Below are 22994 nucleotides of genomic sequence, written 5' to 3' on the forward strand. Positions count from 1 at the left end.
CAGCCCTATAATGGAAAGGCTTGGCTGTGAACATAATACACTGCAAAATCTCGAGTGCTAATTTAACTCTCAGAGTGAGGTGTGTTTTTTTTACACTCAGGAGTTTGGAGTGTAATAGCAAGCCCTGATACGGAGGATGCCGCATTTCATGTCCATTCATTTACATATGAAAGAACGCTGCGATGGGAGTTGCATTCTCGTTCCATCGTGATTTTATTGTCCCCCGCCATGCATTTGCGTTGCAGCCGTTTTCACCCTGCATCGTTAGTAGTTCTACTAGAGATTGGATTTGAAGCAGAGTATGGATGTAGTGTGCATATGTAATAATGTGTGTGGTGGTTAAGCGCACAACAGTAACCTCAGCCAGTGGTTGCAGACAGGGGTGTCGCACCAAATTCTGGGCCCTGGGTACAGGATTCACTGCGGGCCCCCCCATGAATGTTTAACCCATTTAGACTGGGAGTGCATTATTTATTACACATTATGTTGTGCTTTAACTATTGAATAGCAGATCTACAAGCTCACAGCGCGGCACCGAGTGCCGCGCTGCGAGCTTGTAGATCTGCTATTTTTGAAAAATCTTGAAAATGTGTGAAAGTCTTTGAATATTTCAAATATTTAAAAAAATGTTTCTATGTCAGTGGAGCTCAAACCTTTTCATGTGAAGGACCCCCAAAATGATATGTATTTGGCCACGGACCCCCCATCTCAAAATATTTAGTTACAGGGACCCCCAGAAGCAACATTTGAGTTACAAATATACATATATTCAAAGATTTGCACTCATTTTCACGACTTTCCAAAATAGCAGATCTACAAGCTTGCAGCGCAGCACTCGGTGCCGCGCTGTGAGCTTGTATATCTGCTATTTTTCAAGAGCTAAAGTATAAAATAATCACGGCCCCTCCACCTTGGGCCCTAGTGACTCAGTCCCACTCCCCCCCCCCCCCCCCCTTGTGACGCCCCAGGTTGCAGATGTCTGCTACTGCTACTCCTTCCTAAGTAGCCAGAAAACTATTTATGTAACACGGAACTGGAGGTTATATAAACCATATAAAATGCAAAGAAAACGCAATCAATATGCTCGGCGCGCGGGGCAGCGAGGACAGTCTGATCAATATTTAACTCCAGGCCATATGGAACCTTAATTATTTCAAAATAAACACTGCTAAATATCTAATGAGATCTTAGAGGCAAACATATTTAACGTTTAAAGTACGGATCGATTTTGGACTTTTAAGAAATGCTAATGTCTCACAGGCAAAACCTAGGCCCCCCCCCCCCCCTCCCCCGGGAAAACTCAAATGCAGTGTCTGACGTGTCAGCTCTGTGCTGAGGTGGGAAGAAAGTTCACCTCTGGAAGGGCTGCCTTTTTATCACCGAGTCATGGATATGGGGGGCGAGAGAGAGGAAAAGGGAGGCATATTGCCCGCGGGGAGGACTGTCTCAAAAAGTCAAACAAGGGGAAGTACATTTATAGCCAAAGAAGCAATTAAAAGTTACTGCAAAGACAGTGGAGTGGAGTCTACAGTAGCTTCTCTAGACTTTTCTGTGCATAAAGGCTGCGTAGGTTAATGATGCTGGTTGGTTTAGACTGTAGTCAGCGCAGGGAAAGGGGTGGAGTGATGCTGCCTCATTACTGCCCTCTTAGGTCTGTCTCTGGAGGAGGCCAATAGGAGAGCTGCCATTAGCCAGCAGCAGGCACGCGGCACACACACAGACATCAAAGGGGGGCTTGAGCCCCTGCCTTTTTAGCCGTCTGTAAAAAAGTGCCCTCTCCCGACCATGAATGCAGTTTTTACTGTGGTGAAAGAAACGCAAATGCCCCTCTTTCCATGCCATACTTGAAGGCAGCATTCAAGAGAATTGCCTTGTCCAATCTCTCCTGAACTTGAATGCAGCATCTTATGTTGAAAGAATTGCCCTCTCTGTGTCGAAATCCATGCTGTTACACCACGTCTCCAGTATTGACTTGATGATGCTTAGTTCAGTCTGGTATGCAAGCACCGAAAATAGCCGACCCCCAAGCTCACAACGCGTCGCGCTGCGACGCGTTGTGAGCTTGGAGGTCTGCAATTTTCAATACTTTCACTAAAAGGCCCTTTTAGAAATGTCAGCCCCTGCCTCTCTAACATTCTCTGCACGTCCCTGGCCATCAGCATTCAAGTACATGCAGATTCAGGGAGAACAAAGGCTGGCGCTATCTGCTCGTATGTGTCCGTGTGCATGTTTGTATTCATTACCTGTACACGGCTGGCATCAATCACGCATATATTTAAGCATCTCTGAAAAAAGAATTATGCAAATGACCACCAGATCTCATTACTATGGCAAAACTAATGGGAGCAAAACGTAGGGGCCAATAAACCAGAGGGAGAAGGACTGTTATTCTGCCAAAAGCATGGTACAGGCAGCGGATAAGATAAGATAGCTTTGAGATTACAGGATTTGGGTCATTTTGGGTCAAACGAAAGGGAGCATGAACGCACATGAGTCCAAAATATATAAATTATATATATTGCCTGAGCATTTGTCAGCCTCAGCCCAGAAAAAAACCTAATCGAGTCATTCTTCCAAACACACTTCATTTACAGAGGGTGAGTAGTTAGCCAAGGCAGTACTTACACTGTTTTTCAATTATTCATTTATCCTTGATTTACCCCCGCCAGTTTCAATAAGGATAGGATATCTCATTTTCAACACTCACGGGATGCACAGTTCTATTAGCCTGATTTCAGACACAGCTGACGCTTGAGTCTGACATTTTTGAACGATTTACGGGAGAGGGACTTTTGTGCGAGTAAGTGATCGCGACACACCGTGATCACGACGCACGGTCGCGGCGTATTGTGTGTCTGTCTGTGCCAGTGACTGCTTCCACACAGAACTGCGACCAGAAACATGAACAGCTTGGTGAAATCAGCGTGCGTGTGTATGTGTGTGTGCCTGCCTACCTTTTGTGTGAACTTCCTGAAAAAGGAATCGTTTTAACTGCTGCGCGGATTGGATATTCGTTAGACCCACCCAGGGACGTGCTGGGCCCCTGATTCAGCCCGGGAAAAAGAGTTGTAGAGGCCCTCATTGCGCGCTATAGAGAGATCTCTCTCTATAGCGCTGCTGCTATAAGATTTGCCATTTCAGATTATGACAAGTGACAAGCCAGTGGGCCAATTACATGAATTAGGCCTTTATTTCGTTGTTGTTGGGTGGAAACCTTGTATGTCAAAACCATTTGTTTTGTATTTATCATTTAAAAAATGATTTAAACTAGTGAAAACAGCCGATCTACAAGCACAGCAACGCCTCGCGGTGCGAGGCTGCTGTTTTCACTACTTTTGTGCAAACAGTTTAATTTTTTCCGGCCGTTCGGGAGTTGTCCCGCTTTTCCCAATGGCCAGCACGTCCCTGGACCCACCCCCACCCCCTGCGCTCATTGGAGAAGCCACAATTTTTGGATCTGTAAACTGCCGATTCATTTACTCAACACCAGACCAGAGAAACAGTCCACTCTGAGAGTGTGCGGGGTTTATGGGCTGGAACCAGGCTACAGTTCTATTGGAGTTCAGCTTGGTTCAATCATCTGAAAAAGTGCTAACGTTCTGTTTTAAAATGGGGCCCTTACATGTGCTGTGAGGCGTTGGAGAAGGCAGAGCTGTACTGGGGTGCTGAGTCCTCCGGGCCATGGGGGGCAGCGTGGCTCAGGACCATCATGACAGGTCGGTGAGGGTACATCCTCTTCGACATGCGGAAGTAGTTGATGCTGTCGTTGGTGATGACGTCTGTCAGATAGTCCTACAGAGCAAGGATGCATTGATTTAGTACACATGTCTTCAACAGGGGGTACGGGACACCTAGGGGGTCCTCAGAGTTGCTATAGGGGGTCCTCCAAATCTAAAGGGCGAGGTCGCGCCATCTGTCTTGGCCATCTGTCTTGGCCATGGATTCTGTCGTCTGACTGATACAATCCCTTTTATGCCCATATATGGAGATCCCTTTTATGCCCATACTGTATATGGAGATCCCTGCTCTGAGTACCTGACATCACTGTGATGTCACAGTGATGTGTCAGGGGAACCACAGTGTCAGGCATTATCACCTGTGATGTCACAGTGATGTGTCAGCCTTTCACGCCCATATATGGAGATCCCTGCTCTGAGGTTCTGACATCACTGTGATGTCACATGTGATGTCACAGTGATGGGTCAGGGGAACCACAATGTTAGGCGTTATTGACAGAATTACGGTCAAGCTGTGACCGTTCGTATACTAAACTGCGACCTATGGTCGCAATAAGGGTCCATTTGGTTCCTATCTATCATTTAGCTGGGGACCCTCTGGAACTCCCTCAAGGACCCCTGAGAACCCACTTTGAGAACCAGTGTACTGTGTAGAAAGTGTGAGACCTTTGGGTATTCGTTGCCATGCTTCTCTCGGACTCCGTTCCTGCAGAGCGTGTAGTTGTAGAAGCGGGAGTTCTTCACCAGGGCCACCCATTCTCTCCAGCCGGGAGGCACGTAGGAGCCGTTGTACTCGTTCAGATACTTCCCGAAAAATGCTGAGAGAGACACAAAGTGCCAAGTGCAGTGAGAAATGTATTCGCCTATTTAAAGGAGTGAGAAAAAGTAGCTTAAAGCGGTTCTGACATTTCTCACAGTGGTGATGTCTTTTATACACGTCTGGAGTATACCACCCCGCCTCCCCGCCATTACATTGCATATCAATTACTTGGGCCCGACAGACTTTAAACGGATCTATTTCAGGGCCGCTTTAACATGAAATCATGTGTGAGAGCATGCATACCAGTGGAAATTAGTCAGACTTTGCAATTAATTTACACGCCAACTAGGGGCCATGGAGCATCTGTAGCCATAAATCATAACTCTTGTAGAGTGCTTTTATTTTGAAGACGTTTTTCTCTACAAGAGTTATAAAGGGAAAAGGGGACGCTCTTGCTGGGTGAGCCCTTCCGTCCATGTTCTGCTCCAAACATGTACAAATGCAATATACTGTATAAGGTGCTCACCGCATTGTCGAAACAGTTTTCTACCGAACAGTCAACTCCTCGCCATGTGTTAGTTCATATGATTCCAATAAATTCATGTTTACTCAAACTTCTCGGGGTCTCGCATTTCCTCTTCGGAATGCTTCCGCCTACAAAACTTCGTAATACTTCCGCCTACAAAACGTCATGTCCTAGTATGAGCGAAACAGCGAAGGGGATCAATGTCACGTTATATGTTCAGCCATTTTCACCCAAGATTGTGGTAAACAAGGAAAGCGATAAGATTCCGAGACAAGTTTGATAAACATTTATCAATTGGAAACATGTGAACTAACACATGGCGAGGAGTTGACGGTTCAGTAGAAAACTGTTTCGACAATGCGGTGAGCACCTTATATATTGCATTTGTACATGTTTGGAGCAGAACATGGACGGACGGAAGGGCTCACTCAGCAAGAGCGTCCCACTCCCCTTTATAACTCTTGTAGAGAGAAAAACGTCTTCAAAATAAAAGGCTAGAGCATCTGCCCACGATGTTTGGACGGTGATCCTGATATGCTGGGAAAACATCCCCACGCTCACCTGTCCTGTAGCCGGAGTTGTTGAGGTGCACGGCGAACGTGTACGGCTCGTGGTGGGCTTGCCACGAGGGCGACGAGCAGTTCTCGTTGTTGGTGTAGGTGTGGTGGTTGTGCACGTACTTCCCCGTCAAGATGGAGGAGCGCGAGGGGCAGCACATGGGCGTGGTGGAGAAGGCGTTGGAGAAATGCGTGCCCCCCTTCTCCATGATGCGCCGCGTCTTGTTCATGGCCTGCATTGAGCCTGTGAGAGAGACAGGGGCGTCACAAGGGTGGGGGGAAGTGGGACTGAGTTACTAGGGCCCAAGGTGGAGGGGCCTTAATTATTTTATACTTTAGCTATTGAAAAATAGCAGATATACAAGTGCCGCGCTGCGAGCTTGTAGATCTGCTATTTTTGAAAAGTCGTGAAAATGTGTGCAAATCTTATGCTGCTTGTGTGCTAATCTGAATATACCGGTATGTACTTTTTAAGCGAACATTTGTAACTAAAATGTTGCTTCTGGGGGGTCCCTGGAACTAAATACTTTGAGATGGGAGTCCGTAGCCAAATACATATAATTTTGGGGGTCCTTCACATGAAAAGGTTTGAGCACCACTGACATAGAAACATAGGTTTTTCAAAAAACCTTTGAAATATTCAAAGACTTGATGATCACGATTTTTCAAAAATAGCAGATCTACAAGCTTGTATATCTGCTATTTTTCAATAGTTAAAGCACAAAATGTGAGTGAATCCTTGTACCCAGGGCCCAGAAGTTGGTGTGACACCCCTGGAGAGAGATGTGCAGGTTGCATAATATAATAAGGGACAGGAGGGGTGAGCGAGAGTGAGGGCGGAGGGACATGTGCAGAGAGGAAGAGGAGTAAGAGATGTGAGCGAGACAAATTGATGTAAGTAGTGGTAGGAGGGTAAGACAGTAAAAAGCGAGAAACGGTAGGGCTAAAATAGAAGAGTGAAACACGAGATAGGGAAGTGAGGAGTACGAAGAAAAGAAGCGGGGTGGCGAGAGCGTAAAGGGGGAGGGGTAAAATCGAAAGAATAAATCTCCTGGGCAAAGTGTAGCGCATTTGAATTCATGTGTACTAAAGGTCTTTCAGCGCTGATGGCGATTGTTTGGGGAAACAGATGCTTGACCATAAATTCCTGCTTTTCAATGGGAGTCTTCTCACTGGTGATCACAGGAGGACAAAGGGTGTCACCGAGGCCCATTATGCAGCCACTCCAGCCCAATGCGCCGCTGAAGGGCTTAAGCGGGTAGGGAGATGGCCAGGGTTTGGCACCCGGACAATGGATGCCACAGGCCGCTCTCATTTCATGCCAGCAAGAGCTGGCACAGGGGAGCAACATGACTCTGAGACGGAGCCAGAGGGGTTAATGGAGTGAAAGGCAGCATTTAGGTTGACCTTTTACGTGCCGAAGCAGTTGGACGCGGATGGACAGGATATCCATAACCACGGGAGATATGGAGGCGTGGTGCATACACGAACACGTCCGCCTCCGCTATCGTCCATCCACCACCCACAACCCCCCTCCCCCCCAATATCTCTCTCGTCTCAAAAATGCGTATGTACGAATGCTTTATTTTAATGCTGCAATTCCGTTATTCAGCATAAGATTACAACACCAGTAAGACTCCCTAATCGTAGCCAATCAGGAGGGAATATGGGAAATGGGACAGATCCATGTTGATGACATTTTAGAGATACTGTGTACCGCTTTGCGTGATTTTAGGCCAAAATCTGTAGGAGCAAAAATCGAATACCAGGTTACGAATAATACGATTTTATATTAAATGTCACCACCACATTATAATGACAAACTATGACAGTAACCTCATCATCTATAACAAGCATTCACATACAGTAGTGACTAATATGGTGAAATCACCAAAGTACAAACTATTTGCAAGTCAATACTGATTCAATGATTCCCACCCTATTGCAATTTGGAGGGTGAGATGCAGTGGGCTTATTTCAAATGTGAACCTTTTTTTTTAAACCATAACAATAATATCTGACTACAATTTACTCAAATTCTTAAAAGTACAATGCAAAATAACTACCATTGCATTGGATTTGGTTAAGCTTGAATATACTTTCTGTTACCACCGCGCTCTGACTTGACTGGTGTGGTGTCCTCTTAGATCAGTGGTTCTCAAAGTGGATTCCAGGGACTCTGTCGGTTCCTTTAGGGGGGTCTAAATTGACCCATACAAGTCTGTAACTCTGACAGTGTACAAATGGATCCAAATGAACCCTAGCAGGTTCATCTGGATCCATTTGTACACTGTCAGAGTTAAGGGGAGACCTTGACATTTGAACGTTTGAGAAACACTGTCTTAGATCATCAAACATGCATAGGAAATGGATCCAAACAGTGGCAAGAGTTACTTTTCTTTTGGCTTTATTGCATCTTAGGATGAGAAAACAGTTTTCTCATCCCTAGGATGCAATAAAGCAAAAAGAAAAGTAACTCTTGCCACTGTGTGCGATTGGTTAAGCTTACACAACACACACACACCATGTCTTGAAATATTATAATTATAGATAGATTCGTTAGCTTGGTTCTAGGCTTAAAACCCTTAATATGAAATGTCTATGGAGAAATGAAAGGGATTTCTATCTCTGGAAACTGAAGCCGGTGAAAAGCATGACAGACACTCTAGACTAGCAAGTGTGTCAGTGCCAAAGCCATGCCCTTTTATGGAGGTATCCTCCCCATTATGCTATTAGACCTAAATTAGCTTATACTTTTAACAGTACTATACAATGTCCTTTTCTATTGTAGTTCAGACAACCTGGACATTTTGAGCATTTCCATACTTGAAAAGTTGAAAAGAATCTTCGTTAAGTTCCATCTCCAAACCCCATAGAAATGTAGTTGCAAAATCAATACTTTCCAGTTATATCTTGAGAAGGTTGATTTGAAAAAATAAATAATTAACTAACTGTAGATAATATTGTAATTATCTGTTGACTCCCCCTGCTAGCTGTTTCATTTGTTTCTATCTGCGGATTTGTGTTGTTCTTTATAACTGCGTATATTCGGCATGCCTCTCTGCACAAGGGGAAATGTTTTCTCTCCTACTCTGCTGCTCTATAGCAGATTGTTACACTGCGTAACCAGACAATTGATTTGAAAGAGAATTATAATGAAGCAAATGAAACAGTTTATGAGTTATTAGTATAGTCAAGTCAAGGCAATTGTATTTGGTAAATTATAGTAGCCTGGCCAAGCCGTCCAGGTGCATAGTATACCACATATAGGCTCTAATGCGTGTTGCGGGTTCAAATCCCGATCCCGACAACCACTGCTGCGTGTCACTCCCCCCACCCTGTCTATATACTGTGTATACTATCAATAAAGGTGGAAAAAGACACAAATAATTCTTAAGAAATTAAGAAATTATCTCACAGCAATTCTTTGTCCAGCCACATCATGGTACCTTCTTGCTGGCTACCAGTAATATTTTAAGAAGGCATCAGGGCAGTTAAATTTGGTTGGTAGATTACTCAGGTAAATATTGCTTAAATTACACTCAATCTGAGATCCCATTATTGAGTTGATATCTGATACAATCTGTAGCCAGTAGGTTTGGGTTGCTGGACAATCCCAGAATATGTGAAAGTGGTCAGCCATTGTATTATTGCATTTTCTCCAGAAACTCCCAGATTCCGGTGTACCATTCTGTAAGTACTTTCTTCTCAAAGTAATAAAGAAGCTAATCATGTTCGTCCATGAAAACAATCTCCAAAGGCCAGAGCTAGAAAGGGTAGATAGCACATTTTTTTTATAAGAGAACTCATAAGAGTTTTATCACCCAGTATGGCTTGGAGTGGGCATACAATTGGTATAGTCTATCTATTCTATGTCTTTCCATTCTTTCCCCATTATAATCACCATTACACCAGCAAACTATAGGTATTTTGTGCTGCTTTACAAAAATCTTCCAGGCAAGGAAGAGACACGCACCCTAGATTTCCAATCTCTCCAAATAAACCTGGAGATCAGTCAGTCAATTGTGAAAAATATATTATGTGATCAAGATGTATCAGTCACATTTTCCAGATTACATTCCGATTGTCTATAATAGATTGTGTAAAATCTACCCCAAAATGTTTTATCACAAATCGAGGGGCCTCTAACAATGCAGAGCCAAAAGCTATTTCACTTTCACCCAACTGCTACAAATATCTTTTTTAACAACAATTTAGCCTTGTGAGTCATGTGGCAATGACCGGCAGACATGGTTTTCATATTCCATAGTACTGTTTGTCTGTAACTGCTGTCATAAATGTGTGGCTCTACTGTAGAGCATACGGTACCTCCAAAAAGGCTTTCACTAGTGCCCATAGGGGGCGCCACAAATGCAAACTGTTGCAACGTCCGTCCTAAAACTCTGTTACCCCCCCCCCCCGCAGCTTCCTCGTGTCCTGACTTTCCTTACCCCACAAATGACCCGGCCCTGGGTAGGTGAGCAGGCTCCAGTGCAACATGGTGCCATTCATTTAAGGCCCACCACAAAAAGATTAACTCAAAACTTGTACAAGTCTACAACCAGGAATAGTCTGTTGACCACTGGAGAGACGAGTGACAGCCGGAATGTAGACGGCGCCCGGGAGCAGATTGGGTTATCGTCCCAGCCTGTGTCTTCCGTGAGGAAGAAGCCCAACAAACCCACAGTAAGGCCTTTAGGAGGGCCATTCAGGCCGCAAGCGGAGCCTGCAGCACCACCGTGGGCCAGGTGGAGCCTGCAGTACCACCGTGGGCCAGGTGGAGCCTGCAGCACCACCGTGGGCCAGGTGGAGCCTGCAGTACCACCGTGGGCCAGGTGGAGCCTGCAGCACCACCGTGGGCCAGGTGGAGCCTGCAGTACCACCGTGGGCCAGGTGGAGCCTGCAGTACCACCGTGGGCCAGGTGGAGCCTGCAGTACCATTGTGGGCCAGGTGGAGCCTGCAGTACCACCGTGGGCCAGGTGGAGCCTGCAGTACCAGCGTGGGCCAGGTGGAGCCTGCAGTACCATTGCAGCTAAAGAATCCACCGCTCCTGAATGAAATGTCTGGTACTGGGAGTCTGGTGCAACGCACAGGTCCTGACCTGGTGAGACGTAGGAGGGGCCCAGACAGGAGTCAAACCACTGAGCCTAGTCCTTCCACGCGCCAGATTGGTCACCTGGATGAGGGGTATGATGTTGTGAGACCCGAAACCCCGATGAGCTTGGGCTACATCACTGAGGAGGATACGTCCCAGGTGCATCCATGTGATGTTTTTTTGTTATTTACATGTTTTCATCCATTACCTTTCCAGAGCTAGCCACTGCCCCATTGGTGCAGCTGACGTGAGTGACAGCAGAATGGGGGTCAGCTGGGAATTGGAAGGTTGTGTATCATCACTATTCATCATCATCCTTCGACTATCGTCGAGATCCTAGATGCGACATCACTATGGACATGTTTTGACATAACATAACTGTCATGAAGGGGTCTCCATATATGAGTAACCGGTCCCATATACATCACTGGCCAGATGGCCAAGAATTGGCGAGACCTCCGTCGCATGTCACCCTGAGGTCGCAAGTCACCCTGAGGTGTCTTACTAGTTATCAGTTTAGTATGAGAAACGGCACATCATGTCTCCGGCCGCCTGTCTGTCCGTGTACGCTTTTATATAGTCTATGGGTTTGCCGCTCTGATATCATGCTCTGACATCACTGTGATGTCAGTGGAACCACACTAACAGAATCCCTTTTATGCCCATATTTGGAGATCCCTGATGTCATCAATATTAAGCCCATATCTAACAGGACTTTGTTATTGGGAATGCCCATATATGGAGGAAGACAGCCCATATCTGTGGGGCTGGTTCTACAGACAGGGATCTCCATATATGGGCATAAATTGTATTGTATTTATTGTATGTATGATGTCAGACGTCATAGACGTCATAGGACTTTCACATAACGAATAACTGAGTAAGCATGTTTGGGGTCTCACAGCATATCTCCATATACAGTAAATGGATCTCCATATATGGGTACCTGGGGTCTCCATATGGGTAACTGGTCCGATTTACATCACTGGCCAGATGGCCAAGAGATGTCGCCCTTAGATCGTAGGTCAGCATAAGAAGACTTGTTCCATATACAGGTAAAATGATCAACCCATCTCTATGTTCAACACTTTTCTTTGATCATGCTTTACAAAAACAATATGAGGGATCATTATCATTATAGATATTGAAAAAACTAACAAAAACAAACAATGAACAAACACACATACACCAGTACAACAGAAGTAGAAAAGAGAGGCCCACCTAGCTCTATGTCTTGATCATCAGTGAGAATGAGGATGATGTTGGGACGGACATTGCGAATATTGCGGTCCCTCTGCAGACGAGACCTGAGGCGGTGTCCAGACAGGTAACCGGAGCCCTGGGCCAAAGGGAGGACGGACACCAGGACCAGCAGCAGGAGAAGGAGAGGGAGAGGGGCCCGCGGCCCCCACCCCGCCATCACTCTCAACCCTGCAGTAACCTCCTCTCCGTCTGCCTGCAGCTCACACACTGCACCTGGGAGATGAAAACACAACACACGGTAAAAAGTCAAATCCTCAATGTTAATACAACTCTGAAAGTGTAAGAATGCAGTATGTACACGGCTATAGTATACATTAGCGCATGGGTCTTCAACAGGGGGTCCGGGACCCCTAGGGGGTCCTCAGAGTTACTACAGGGGGGTCCTCCAAAAATGATCTCCTTTTTATATTAACCACTTGAACCCTAGCGTCCTTATTCTGAAAACCTTAGCCAAAAATAGCAGATCTACAAGCTCACAACGCCTCACGCTGTGAGGCGTTGTGACCTTGTAGATCGGTTCTTTTCGGCAAAGAGGTTTGGTGTAGAGTGGAAAAAAGCAGACTAGTACAGAGTGAAAGGTCAAGTTTATTAAGTATTGACAGTTCAAGTGGTTAAATATCTGAAATCACAAATTGACAGGAATCCAAAATACGCTGATGATTGTGCTGTCAAACGAGGAAACTATAAGGAATCTATGAAAAGTTTGTGGGGGGTCTCTGCTTCATCTCTCTCTCAACTAAGGGGTCGTTGGCCTGAAAACGTTGAAGACCCCTGCTTTAGTGTGTGCAACTAAAGAAGTTATTTGTAGAGCAAAATGCTTTACAGTTTTAGTTTGAATATACTGTAGTTAAAGATTTATAGTTTTACTCATGCAAATTGCACGCAATCAGAATAAACTGGTATTTGTCCCGTTGTGCGTGGTCGTACACACATGTACTCAGGAGCGTTAGAGCACAGACTACCAGACCATAGAGAGCACTAAGAGGTCTTTTAGTGCTGTATACACTGCACCTCTGAGAGATGACAGGGCCTGTCTGTAGAATAGGGGAGTCTTTCATCTGCTCCGTCTCTCTCTCACACTCATAAACACACACGCGCACACGCATGAGCACACACGCAAACACAATGAAAAATAGCAGATGCAAGCCTTGCAGGGCCATTACAGGGTGCTCTTCCGTACAAATGCCCCCATTTGGGCTGAGATCAGCTCGTTAATCAATCATTAATGATGCATTAGACCGGTGTCATTGGCTGGGTGTAATGATCTCTGCCAGGCTGGGGCTAATGGGCCTGGGCCAGGGGCCAACACAGACCTCACCACCCCTGGAGAGAGAGAGGGACGAGGGGATGAGCTGGAGGGCAGAGGTCAAGGAGAGAAGCACACAAGGTGGAGAGGATGAGATGTGTGGGGCAAAAATAAGGACATGGGTCACCGGTCACTGCACAGGGAGATAGAAACAGTGGAGAAAGATAGAAAGTAAGAGAGAGAGAGAGAGAAAGAGAGAGAGAGAGAGCAGGAGGGCACGTGCACACATAGACATGAAAGGAGGCTTGAGCCTCTGCCCTTTTATCTGTCTGTAAAAAGGTGCCCTGGTGAAATAAGTGCAAATGCCCTCTTTCCATGCCATACCTGAAGGCATCATTCAACTTTCAAGAGAATTGCCTTGTCCAAACTCTCCTGAACTAAATGCATCATCTTATGTTGAAAGAATTGCCCTCACTCAGCTCACTGTGCACGCCACGTCTCCAGTATGCTTAGTTTAAGTACTGAAAATAGCTGACCTCCAAGCTCAAAACGCCTCGCAGTGCGACGCGTTGTGAGAAAGAGAGAGAATGAGAGAGACAGAGAGAGAGGAAAGTTTTTCCTGAATATGAAAGGGATGTCTCAAAAGGCTGGAGAACAAAAATAATCCAGCTTTAGAAGAAAGTGAACCAAGACTCAAGAGCGCTGCTTCGTATCATCGTGCGCAACAGAATAATATGAAACAGCACAATGTTAATGTGACACTGTCACCATGCAGGCACTCTCTACATCCACAAAAGTAAATTGCCTCTAGGTGTGCGGAAAATTGCCAATTTCTGTCCACCCCTGGGTATGCTTAACGGAATGATTAATGTCAAGGCGACCACACTTCTCTTAATGAAGACTTGCGTGCCATTTGCTAAAATTACACAGCCGTCCTATTATCCCTTCTATTACAAGAATATCTGCAACTCATTCCGAGCATAGCCCCACTGAGTTTGCCATGGCAACTGTCTCACAGCAAACACTGAGACGCACTCGCTTGATAATGTAGACCGTCTCTCTCTCTCTCTCTCTCTCTCTCTCTCTCTCTCTCTCTCTCTCTCTCTCTCTCTCTCTCTCTCTCTCTCTCTTGAAAAATCATGAAAAGTTGTTTATAAATCTTTGGATATATATTTTTCAAAGCAAACTTTTGGAACTAAAATCTCTGGTTCTGGGAGTCCCTGGAACAACATATTTTGAGCGGCCAAATACATGTCATTTTGGTGGTCCTTGACATGAAAATCTTTGAGAACCACTGATTTAGAAGAAGGATTCTAGAAGATATTTACAGAATCGGGTCAAAATATTCAAAGACTTGGACAAAGTCTCACGATCTTTCAAAAATAGCAGATCTACAAGCTCGCAGTGCTGTGAGCTTGTAGATCTGCTATTCTTTTAATAGTTAAAGTATAAAAGAATAGTTAAAGCGGTTCAAAACATAAATTGACACAGATTTGCGTTCCAGGCCTTGGCTTAAAGGTGAGTTTTTCCATGCTGCTGTCACCAAGCGCTTGCTCTTGTTGGGTCACTAAATGACCCACATGAACCCTAGCGTCACTATTCTGGGCATGTCATAACATGCAAAGGCTCGGCGGAAATGGGCGAATTCAATGAAAATAGCAGTTGAGATTGGCTATTTTCGACAAAGAGATTTGATGCAGAGGGAAGAAAGGAGGGATGTATTGTATATAGACATCTGAGGAACAACAAAGTGTTAGTACACAGTATATACCGGTAGTGTTTAAGTTGTTCAATGTTATGGCCTTGACCTGCTCTATAATAATACAACATTTAACTTTGTGATTTGTTACAGCACTATATAAATACAATTGTTTGAACTGAACGAAAGTAATCTCAACAAACAAGGAAGTAACAGCAAGGGGTTGATATGGAGAGAGAGCCACGATATTAAGTGTGATATAAACAGTTTCACTTCAAATTGAGAGTAAAATGATTCTTCCTCTAGTCTTACACAATACCTTTGAAAGTAAAAAAGGTTCCACAACATCCAGCTATTGTTTGAAGCTAAATAACCTTTTGTAACGCTGCTGTAGTTATCGGTAATACTACACACCTAACATCATTTAATGGTAAATCCTAATTTTAAAATGAAAGTGTATTTGGTTCATATCAAATCATTGCAGCGTGCAGCAGAGGTCTGACCTTTCAATGAGGTTTTATTTGTTCTATCTCATGCACTAGGAGCACACAGAAGTGTATGAAAAACAAATCATAACAACGATAACGAAAATATATCTCAGGAGCACATGAGAGCAGGCAAGACCAACACAATGACTGGAGAGTACAATCAATATTCATGTCGAGTGTGTGTGTGTGTTCTGTGTGTGTGTGTGTGTGTGTGTGTGTGTGTGTGTGTGTGTGTGTGTGTGTGTGTGTGTGTGTGTGTGTGTGTGTGTGTGTGTGCGCGCGCGCATGCGTGTGTGTGTGTGTGCACGTGCGTGCGTGCACCACAGGGAGAGCGCGGCTCTCAGAGTAAATCCTAGCGTGGAAGATGACAACAACAGCCCATCTGCAGACTCCCTCAGCTGGGAGAGCGCACCCTGCTTAACAACACCCTCACTGATGTCATTCATCATCATAACAACACCACCACCACGCACCCATGTGTGCACGGTGCATACGGTACCTGATGAGCACTTGAAATCTGAAGGGGAAGAGACAAGAGTAATGATCAGTTACCTCTTTTAATCAGCAAAGGACGAACCCAAGCCGGCCGTGGAACGTATCTCCAGGCACACTCACTGCAGACGAGGTGAGTGTGAGCTATATCACGCCATGCCCCAATAAGTTAGTTCTCCCAGTCTGACACAGAGCCTTGCTGTTCCACTCTGGTCTAAGGTTGTAGGCTGTGTGTCACTCGGTTAGGTCCTCCCTATTGCTCTCACTCCCTCGTGTCCTCCCCTCCTTAAAATCTTATCTTACATGCGCAGACAGAAAAGGGGAACACACAGACCCACGCGCCTAGAAACACACCGATACACGCACACGCATATGCAGGCACGTGCACACAGACATCAAAGGGGGCTTGAGCCCCTGCCCTTTCATCCGTCTGTAAAATGTGCCCTCTCCAGACCATGAATTTGCTTTTTACTATGGTGAAAGAAATGCTAATGCTCTCTTTCCATGCCATACCTGAAGGCAGCATTCAAGAGAATTGCCTTTGCCAAACTCTCCTGAACTTGAATCCAGCATCTTATGTTGAAAGAATTGCCCTCTCTGTGTAGAAATCCATGCCGTTGCGCCACATCTCCTGTATCCACTTGATTATGCTTAGTTCAGTGTGGTATCAAGTACTGAAAATAGCCGACCTCCAAGCTCACAACTGAGCTTGGAGGTCTGCAATTTCCAGTATTTTCACCAAAAGGCTATTTTAGAAATTTCAGCCCCTGCCTTGCTAACATTCTCCACACATCCCTGCGTATATGCATACACATACAAAGTGGGAGGGAACATAGATACACGCATGCACGCACGCACGCACGCACGCAAGCACACACACACACACACACACACACACACACACACACACACACACACACACACACACACACACACACACACACACACACACACACACGAGACACACCAGCTGTGTTTGCTCGGGTTTAATTCCTGCTCCTCTCTGCAGGGCCATGCGGTCGTTTCCCCCGAGGAATACATGAGCTCTGACCCTCGGCGGTTCGGTGAGGCTGTTTGAAATTCTCCCTGCATCTTTCTCTCATCCCCCAACACCCCCACCCACCCCACCACCCCTCTCAAATTCTCTCCATCCCTCTCATGACTCGCCTGGGTTGAAAACAAGGTACCTAGCCCGCAAGGAAAGCCGCAAGGAAGGGATAACGAAGAAAACAAAAACATACAAACCCCCTGTCGAAGGAGAAGTCAAATACTTAAACCAGGTCCGTCTCCGAAAAACAGCAGTCTTCTGCAATATCCGAAAAATGTCGTCCGGGACATTTAGGGACACGCGAAGAATAGATTCCACTGTGTTCAAATTAAGACTGTCTACCACGAGTGCAGGCGGTTCCTCCTTCTGAGTAAGATTCCTCTCTCAGAATGGTTTTGCGGTAAAGGGAAGGTACTTCCTGTTGAACAGTTGTTTGTCTGTGCGAGAAGCTGATGTTGGCAGAACACATGAAGGAAGTGTGCTTGATTTAGCTGTGAATTTACAAGAACCATCGCAGCGGCACGTCTCACACATTGTACAGCTCTATCTATAGTCAAACCATGTGAATGTGGACATGCTAAAGGCCTGTTATACTTTGAACAGCAGATCTAAAAGGCCTCTGTGGGCTTGTAGATCTATGACACGATGCACATAATGCACAACCAAGTATAAATCAGGCCATGGATATTTCCTGATGTCCCCCCTGTCCCCCAGGAGGCCTCGTCTCCCTCCTGATAGGAAAAGTAATTGGATTTACAGTCTTTTATCAGCTCTGACTCATACGCTCCTTTTGTTTTTGTCCCCCATCACTCTCTCTCTCTCTCTATCTTTTATCTACTGTATTCATATTGTTGCTCTCCACGGGTGGCATTTGCAACCTGACAATATAAAGGACTGAAAAGTAGTTTCCAGCAGAAAGCTCCCTTGACGAGGATACTGTTAATACAGAATATCGTCGTTGTCGGGTGGAAACCTTGTATGTCCAAAACCGTTCGTTTTGTATTTATCGTTTAAAAAATGAACTAAGCCAGTGAAAACAGCAGATCTACAAGCACACAACGCCTCGCACCGCGAGGCGTTGTGTGCTTGTAGATCTGCTGTTTTCACTACTTTTGTGCGACGGCCTTGTACGATGAAGCAGGGCTTTGCTTGCCCAAAAAAACATTTACATTTGAAACTCGGAGATACAAGGTTTCTGCCCGACAGTGACGATATGGAAACATCATTATAAAACAGCCCGATCGCAGCCGAGCCAATCCCTATATGTCCGACAGACAACACAATATGGTTTTGTGTGCTTTCATAAACGTCAGGTAAGGCGATGTTGTTTCCATCGGCTTGCGGTGATTCAACACTCTGTTTCTGATACTTTAGACAGAAAGATGCACGGATCAGCTCTTTGCACTAAGTGAACCAACGGTGAGGCAGCAACGCTGAATCAGCCGCATCAGATAGAAACGAAAGTGGGAATTTTGCCATTTAGACGGAAGCACGGGACACAACTTGAGTAAATGTGACTCTCAGCAAAACTCATTAAAGGCTTTGGAGAGAGAGAGTGGGAGGAGGAGGTGGTGGTAGTGATAGTGTGATATAGAGTACAGAATATGAGATCAAACGCAGGGGTGTCACACCAAATTCTGGGCCCTGGGTACAAGGATTCACTGCGGGCCCCCCATGAACTGGGAACGCGTTATTACGCGTTATTTTCTGCTTTAACTATTGAAAAATAGCAGATATACAAGGTCACAGCGTGGCACCGAGTGTCGCGCTGCGAGCTTATAGATCTGCTATTTTTGAAAAATCGTAAAAATATGTCTTTGAATATTTCTAATCCTTCTAAGGTTTTTTGGAAAAACCTATGTTTCTAGGTCAGTGATGCTCAAACCTTTTTCATGTGAAGGACCACCAAAATGATATGTAGTTGGCCACGGACCCCCATCTCAAATTATTTAGTTCCAGGGACCCCCAAGAAGCAAAATCTGAGTTACAAATGTTCGCTTAAAAATACATTATATTCAAAGATTTGCACACATTTTCACGACTTTTCAAAAATAGCAGATCTACAAGCTCGCAGCGCGGCACTCAGTGCCGCGCTGTGAGCTTGTATATCTGCTATTTTTCAATAGCTAAAGTGTAAAATAATTAAGGCCCCTCCACCTTGGGCCCTAGTAACTCAGTCCCACTCCCCACCCCCCTTGTGACGCCCCTGATCAAACGGAATGGGCTTCGAACAGCATGTTTGAGGATCAAAGTTCTTCTTAGGTTATACTAATGCTAAATGGATGCCTGGAACTCAGACGGAACAGAGAGAAGCAACACTTTCACACAAAGTCCTCCCTGCATAAAGAGCTCGTCGGAAGCTGGCAGCACTGCGGCGTCCGATGAAAAGTTAATGCCGTCCATCTTTTATTGATAAACGCTGAATTATAAATGCCATGACAGCAGAGCTGGCCATGTCACAGTGTTGGATACGGTGGCGAGGGTAGCGTCGGCAGCTACTGCGCGAGCACAGGGGTGTCGCACCAAATTCTGGGCCCTGGGCACAAGGATTCTCTGGATTATTTTGTGCTTTAACTATTGAAAAATAGCAGATCTACAAGCTCGCAGCGCGGCACTCAGCGCTGTGAGCTTGTAGATCTGCTATTTTTGAAAGTTTTTCAAAAATGTTTCAAATCCTTCTAAGGTTTTTTTTGAAAAACCCATGTTTCTATGTCAGTGGTGCTCAAACTTTTTCATGTGAAGGACCCCCAAAATGACATGTATTTGGCCACGGACCCCCATCTCAAAATATTTAGTTCCAGGGACCCCCCGGAAGCAAAATTTAAGTTACAAATGTTCACATAAAAAATACATATATTCAAAGAGTTTGCACACATTTTCACGACTTTTCAAGAATAGCAGATCTACAAGCTTGCAGCGCGGCACCGAGTGCCGCGCTGTGAGCTTGTAGATCTGCTATTTTTCAATAGCTAAAGTATAAAATAATTAGTCCCTCTTCCCCCCCCCCTTGTGACGCCCCTGCACTAGCAAAGGGATGAAACACAGCCCCCAGAGAGACAGACCGACTGTTAGGTTACACTCTGCACAACACACAACAACTGGATACACACCAACTTTTACAGCCCGAGCGAGCAGTGGCGAGGAGAGCCAACGAACAGAGTATAAAGCGATAAATCATCCAAAGACTTTTGCAGAGGCGTTGGTGTACTGTTTTTTTCCCTTTATAAATAAAACACCTGGGGCTTCGATGTGGGCATAAAGTCTGATTCATGCCGTATCCCGTAGCCCTCACCCCTGCACCTCCAAGAGGGTGCGACCCTCACAGAGAATATGAGAAAACAGGAGGAACAAAAAGAAAAAACCTAACATTTATTACATATTGCAGAAGCATGAGTCACACTCACAGCACACACACTGCAATTTAATCATGCCTGTCTCATAATGTCCGTGAAACCAGGAGGAAATAACCCACCGCCATAAAGAAGTCATACTTCTCTATTTCTCTATATATAACACATGTTTGAAGATGGTGAGATTGCAAAACAGAGACAGACAGACAGACAGAGAGAAAGAGAGAGAGAGAGAGAGAGAGAGAGAGAGAGAGAGAGAGAGAGAGAGAGAGAGAGAGAGAGAGAATTGAATTGAATTGAATTCAGAGAGCAGTGGTGGAAAAAGTAATCACTTTCTTTACTTAAGTAAAAGTATCAATTCCGCAATGTAGATGTACTCCGTTACAAGTAAAAGTCTGGAATTCAAAATGTACTTGAATAAAAGTATTGGCATCAAAAATTACTTAAAGTGCCAAAAGTAAAAGTACAAAATGTTTGAAAATAGCCGATCTACAAGCTCACAACGCGCTGCGATGCCTGGGTATAAAATAGGGCTAAAGTGGATTAATCTATGTATCTATCTATTTTGTAATATATACATTTATATCTGCAAAGTAACTAGTAACCAAAGTTCTCAAATAATTGTAGTGGAGTAAAAGTACAATATTTGTCTCCGAGATGTATTGGAGTACAGTAGAAGTAAAAGTATTGGAAATTGGAAATATTCAACTAAAGTACACATACCTCAAAATTGTACTTAAGTACAGTACTTAAGTAAATGTACTTGTTACTTTACACCACCACTGTCAGAGAGAGAGGGAGAGAGGGAGAGAGAGAGAGGGAGAGAGAGAGAGAGAGAGAGAGAGAGAGAGAGAGAGGGAGAGAGAAGGGGAGAAAACCTCAAGGTATAGAGTCTGGTGGTGAGAACAAAGTGTGAGCATTTCCATTGTTGCTAGGCCCCAAACATGAAAACTTGATTCACAGGCCGAGAGGCTCTGAGGAAAATCGAAAAAGAAATTAGACTGAATGCAATAGCAGAAACCGCTGAATCTCTTTTGCATTCTCAACAAGGAATGTTCAGTCCCAAAACGTCTATTGGGTGCAAAGGCACGAAGGAAATGGCCGGGCAAGGAATGTTTAACCCATTTAGAACGGGTACACATTTTGTGTATCATTATTTTATGCTTTAACTATTGAAAAATAGCAGATATACAAGCTCACAGCGCGGCACCGAGTGCCGCGCTGCGAGCTTGTAGATCTGCTATTTTTGAAAAATTGTGAGAATTAGAATTTTGACCCGATTCTAGAAGTGTCTTTTGAATCCTTCTAAGATTTTTGGAAAAAAAACTATGTTTCTATGTCAGCAATCTGGCCAGCCATCGTCAAAGAAAAGGTCCTTTTCACTTAACTGGAGCTCAGTTAGTCTGTTCTTGAGAGACTACTATGTCAGTGGTGCTCAAACCTTTTCATGTGAAGGACCCCCAAAATGATATTTATTTGGCCACGGACCCCCATTTCAAAATATCTAGTTCCAGGGACCACCCAGAAGCAAAATTTGAGTTACAAACGTTCGCTTTGAAAATACATATATTCAAAGATTTGCACACATTTTCACGACTTTCTTTCAAAAATAGCAGATCTACAAGCTCGCAGCGCGGCACTCGGTGCCGCGCTGTGAGCTTGTATATCTGCTATTTTTTAATAGTTAAAGCATCCACAAATGTTATGCCTAAATGGGTTAAATAGACACATCCAGGCCTGAATGCAGCCCTGTTGCAACACCATCAAGCCAATCCCTTTTGGTCATAATAATCGAGGCTGGCAGAGCTGTGCTAATGTGTGACTTTGTTCCCACTGGCCTGTATAGCGCCGGAGTAGAATGTGCAAAATCTCCTCCAAGGACCCTTGAATTTTCTAACAACAGTTGGCATTCAGATGCAAATCTTTTGCAACGGCATGCCGGCCTGTATGTCAGACTTTTTTTCTGTAAGAGTTTATGTGGTGTGCAGGCGTGTGTGTGTGTGTGTGCGCGTGCGCGCGTGCATGCATGTCCACGTTTGTATTGTGTATGTGTGTGCACGTGTGTGTCCGTAAACTGTGTGCACCGTGGTTGTGCAGTGTAGGAGTGCTGAACGCTGCACAAAATGTATTTCGACAGTCACTGTCATCCTTCATCAAAAATTCTGTTCTCTCAAATCTATGCTACATTATTAGAAGTGGGGATGGGACGATATGACAAATTTCATATCACGATTATTGTGACCAAAGAAATCGCGATTTACGATATAATCACAATAATCAAAATCCATTATCCTGGGGCGGAACATTTGCCAAAAAATAGCAGATCTACAAGCTCACAACGCGTGACGCGTTGTGAGCATGTAGATCGGCTATTTTTTGGCAAAGATATTTGATAGAGAGTGAAAAAAAGACTATCAAGTACGTATATTAAGTATTTTTTACCAATTATAAAGGGTTTAAGTGGTACCAGATATGCAGCTCAGCAAATAAAAGGCGAATTGATCCCAGTGCATGACGGAGGACGATTTCACAATAAATTAAATCTCCACGTTACGATTATCGTGAGTGTTTTTTATCGCGATGAACGATAATATATCGTATTGTCCCATCCCTAATTAGAAGCCATGGAAACATACTGTACAGTACAGTACAAGTAACTTTAGAAGCTGGCCTGGCCAGTCCACACAAATTAAATACACAACAGCTAAAAATAACCATCATCATAAGCTTCA

General features: G+C 44.7%; 1 protein-coding gene across 6 annotated transcripts in view; it reads right to left on the minus strand.

Moving 5' to 3' along the window:
• The window catches only part of LOC308286421 (extracellular sulfatase Sulf-2-like), a gene marked incomplete at its 3' end in the record, with an annotated part of 72802 nt that overhangs the window by 15150 nt on the left and 34658 nt on the right, over positions 1 to 22994 (minus strand). For 5 of the 6 annotated variants that reach the window (XM_080727432.1, XM_080727428.1, XM_080727430.1 and 2 more), the window contains 4 exons: positions 11898 to 12152; positions 5585 to 5824; positions 4404 to 4555; positions 3623 to 3792 (listed from right to left, as the gene is read on the minus strand). In XM_080727432.1, the coding sequence (XP_080583558.1) occupies positions 3623 to 3792; positions 4404 to 4555; positions 5585 to 5824; positions 11898 to 12096 (761 nt within the window). In that variant the 5' untranslated portion in view covers positions 12097 to 12152. Of the gene's footprint in view, positions 1 to 3622; positions 3793 to 4403; positions 4556 to 5584; positions 5825 to 11897; positions 12153 to 15924; positions 16085 to 22994 lie in introns of those variants that run through there. The other variant, XM_080727429.1, reaches the window with a different exon arrangement.

Source organism: Nannobrachium achirus, assembly GCF_963921795.1.
Source record: "Nannobrachium achirus genome assembly, chromosome: 6".
In the NCBI taxonomy this organism is placed as follows: domain Eukaryota; kingdom Metazoa; phylum Chordata; class Actinopteri; order Myctophiformes; family Myctophidae; genus Nannobrachium; species Nannobrachium achirus.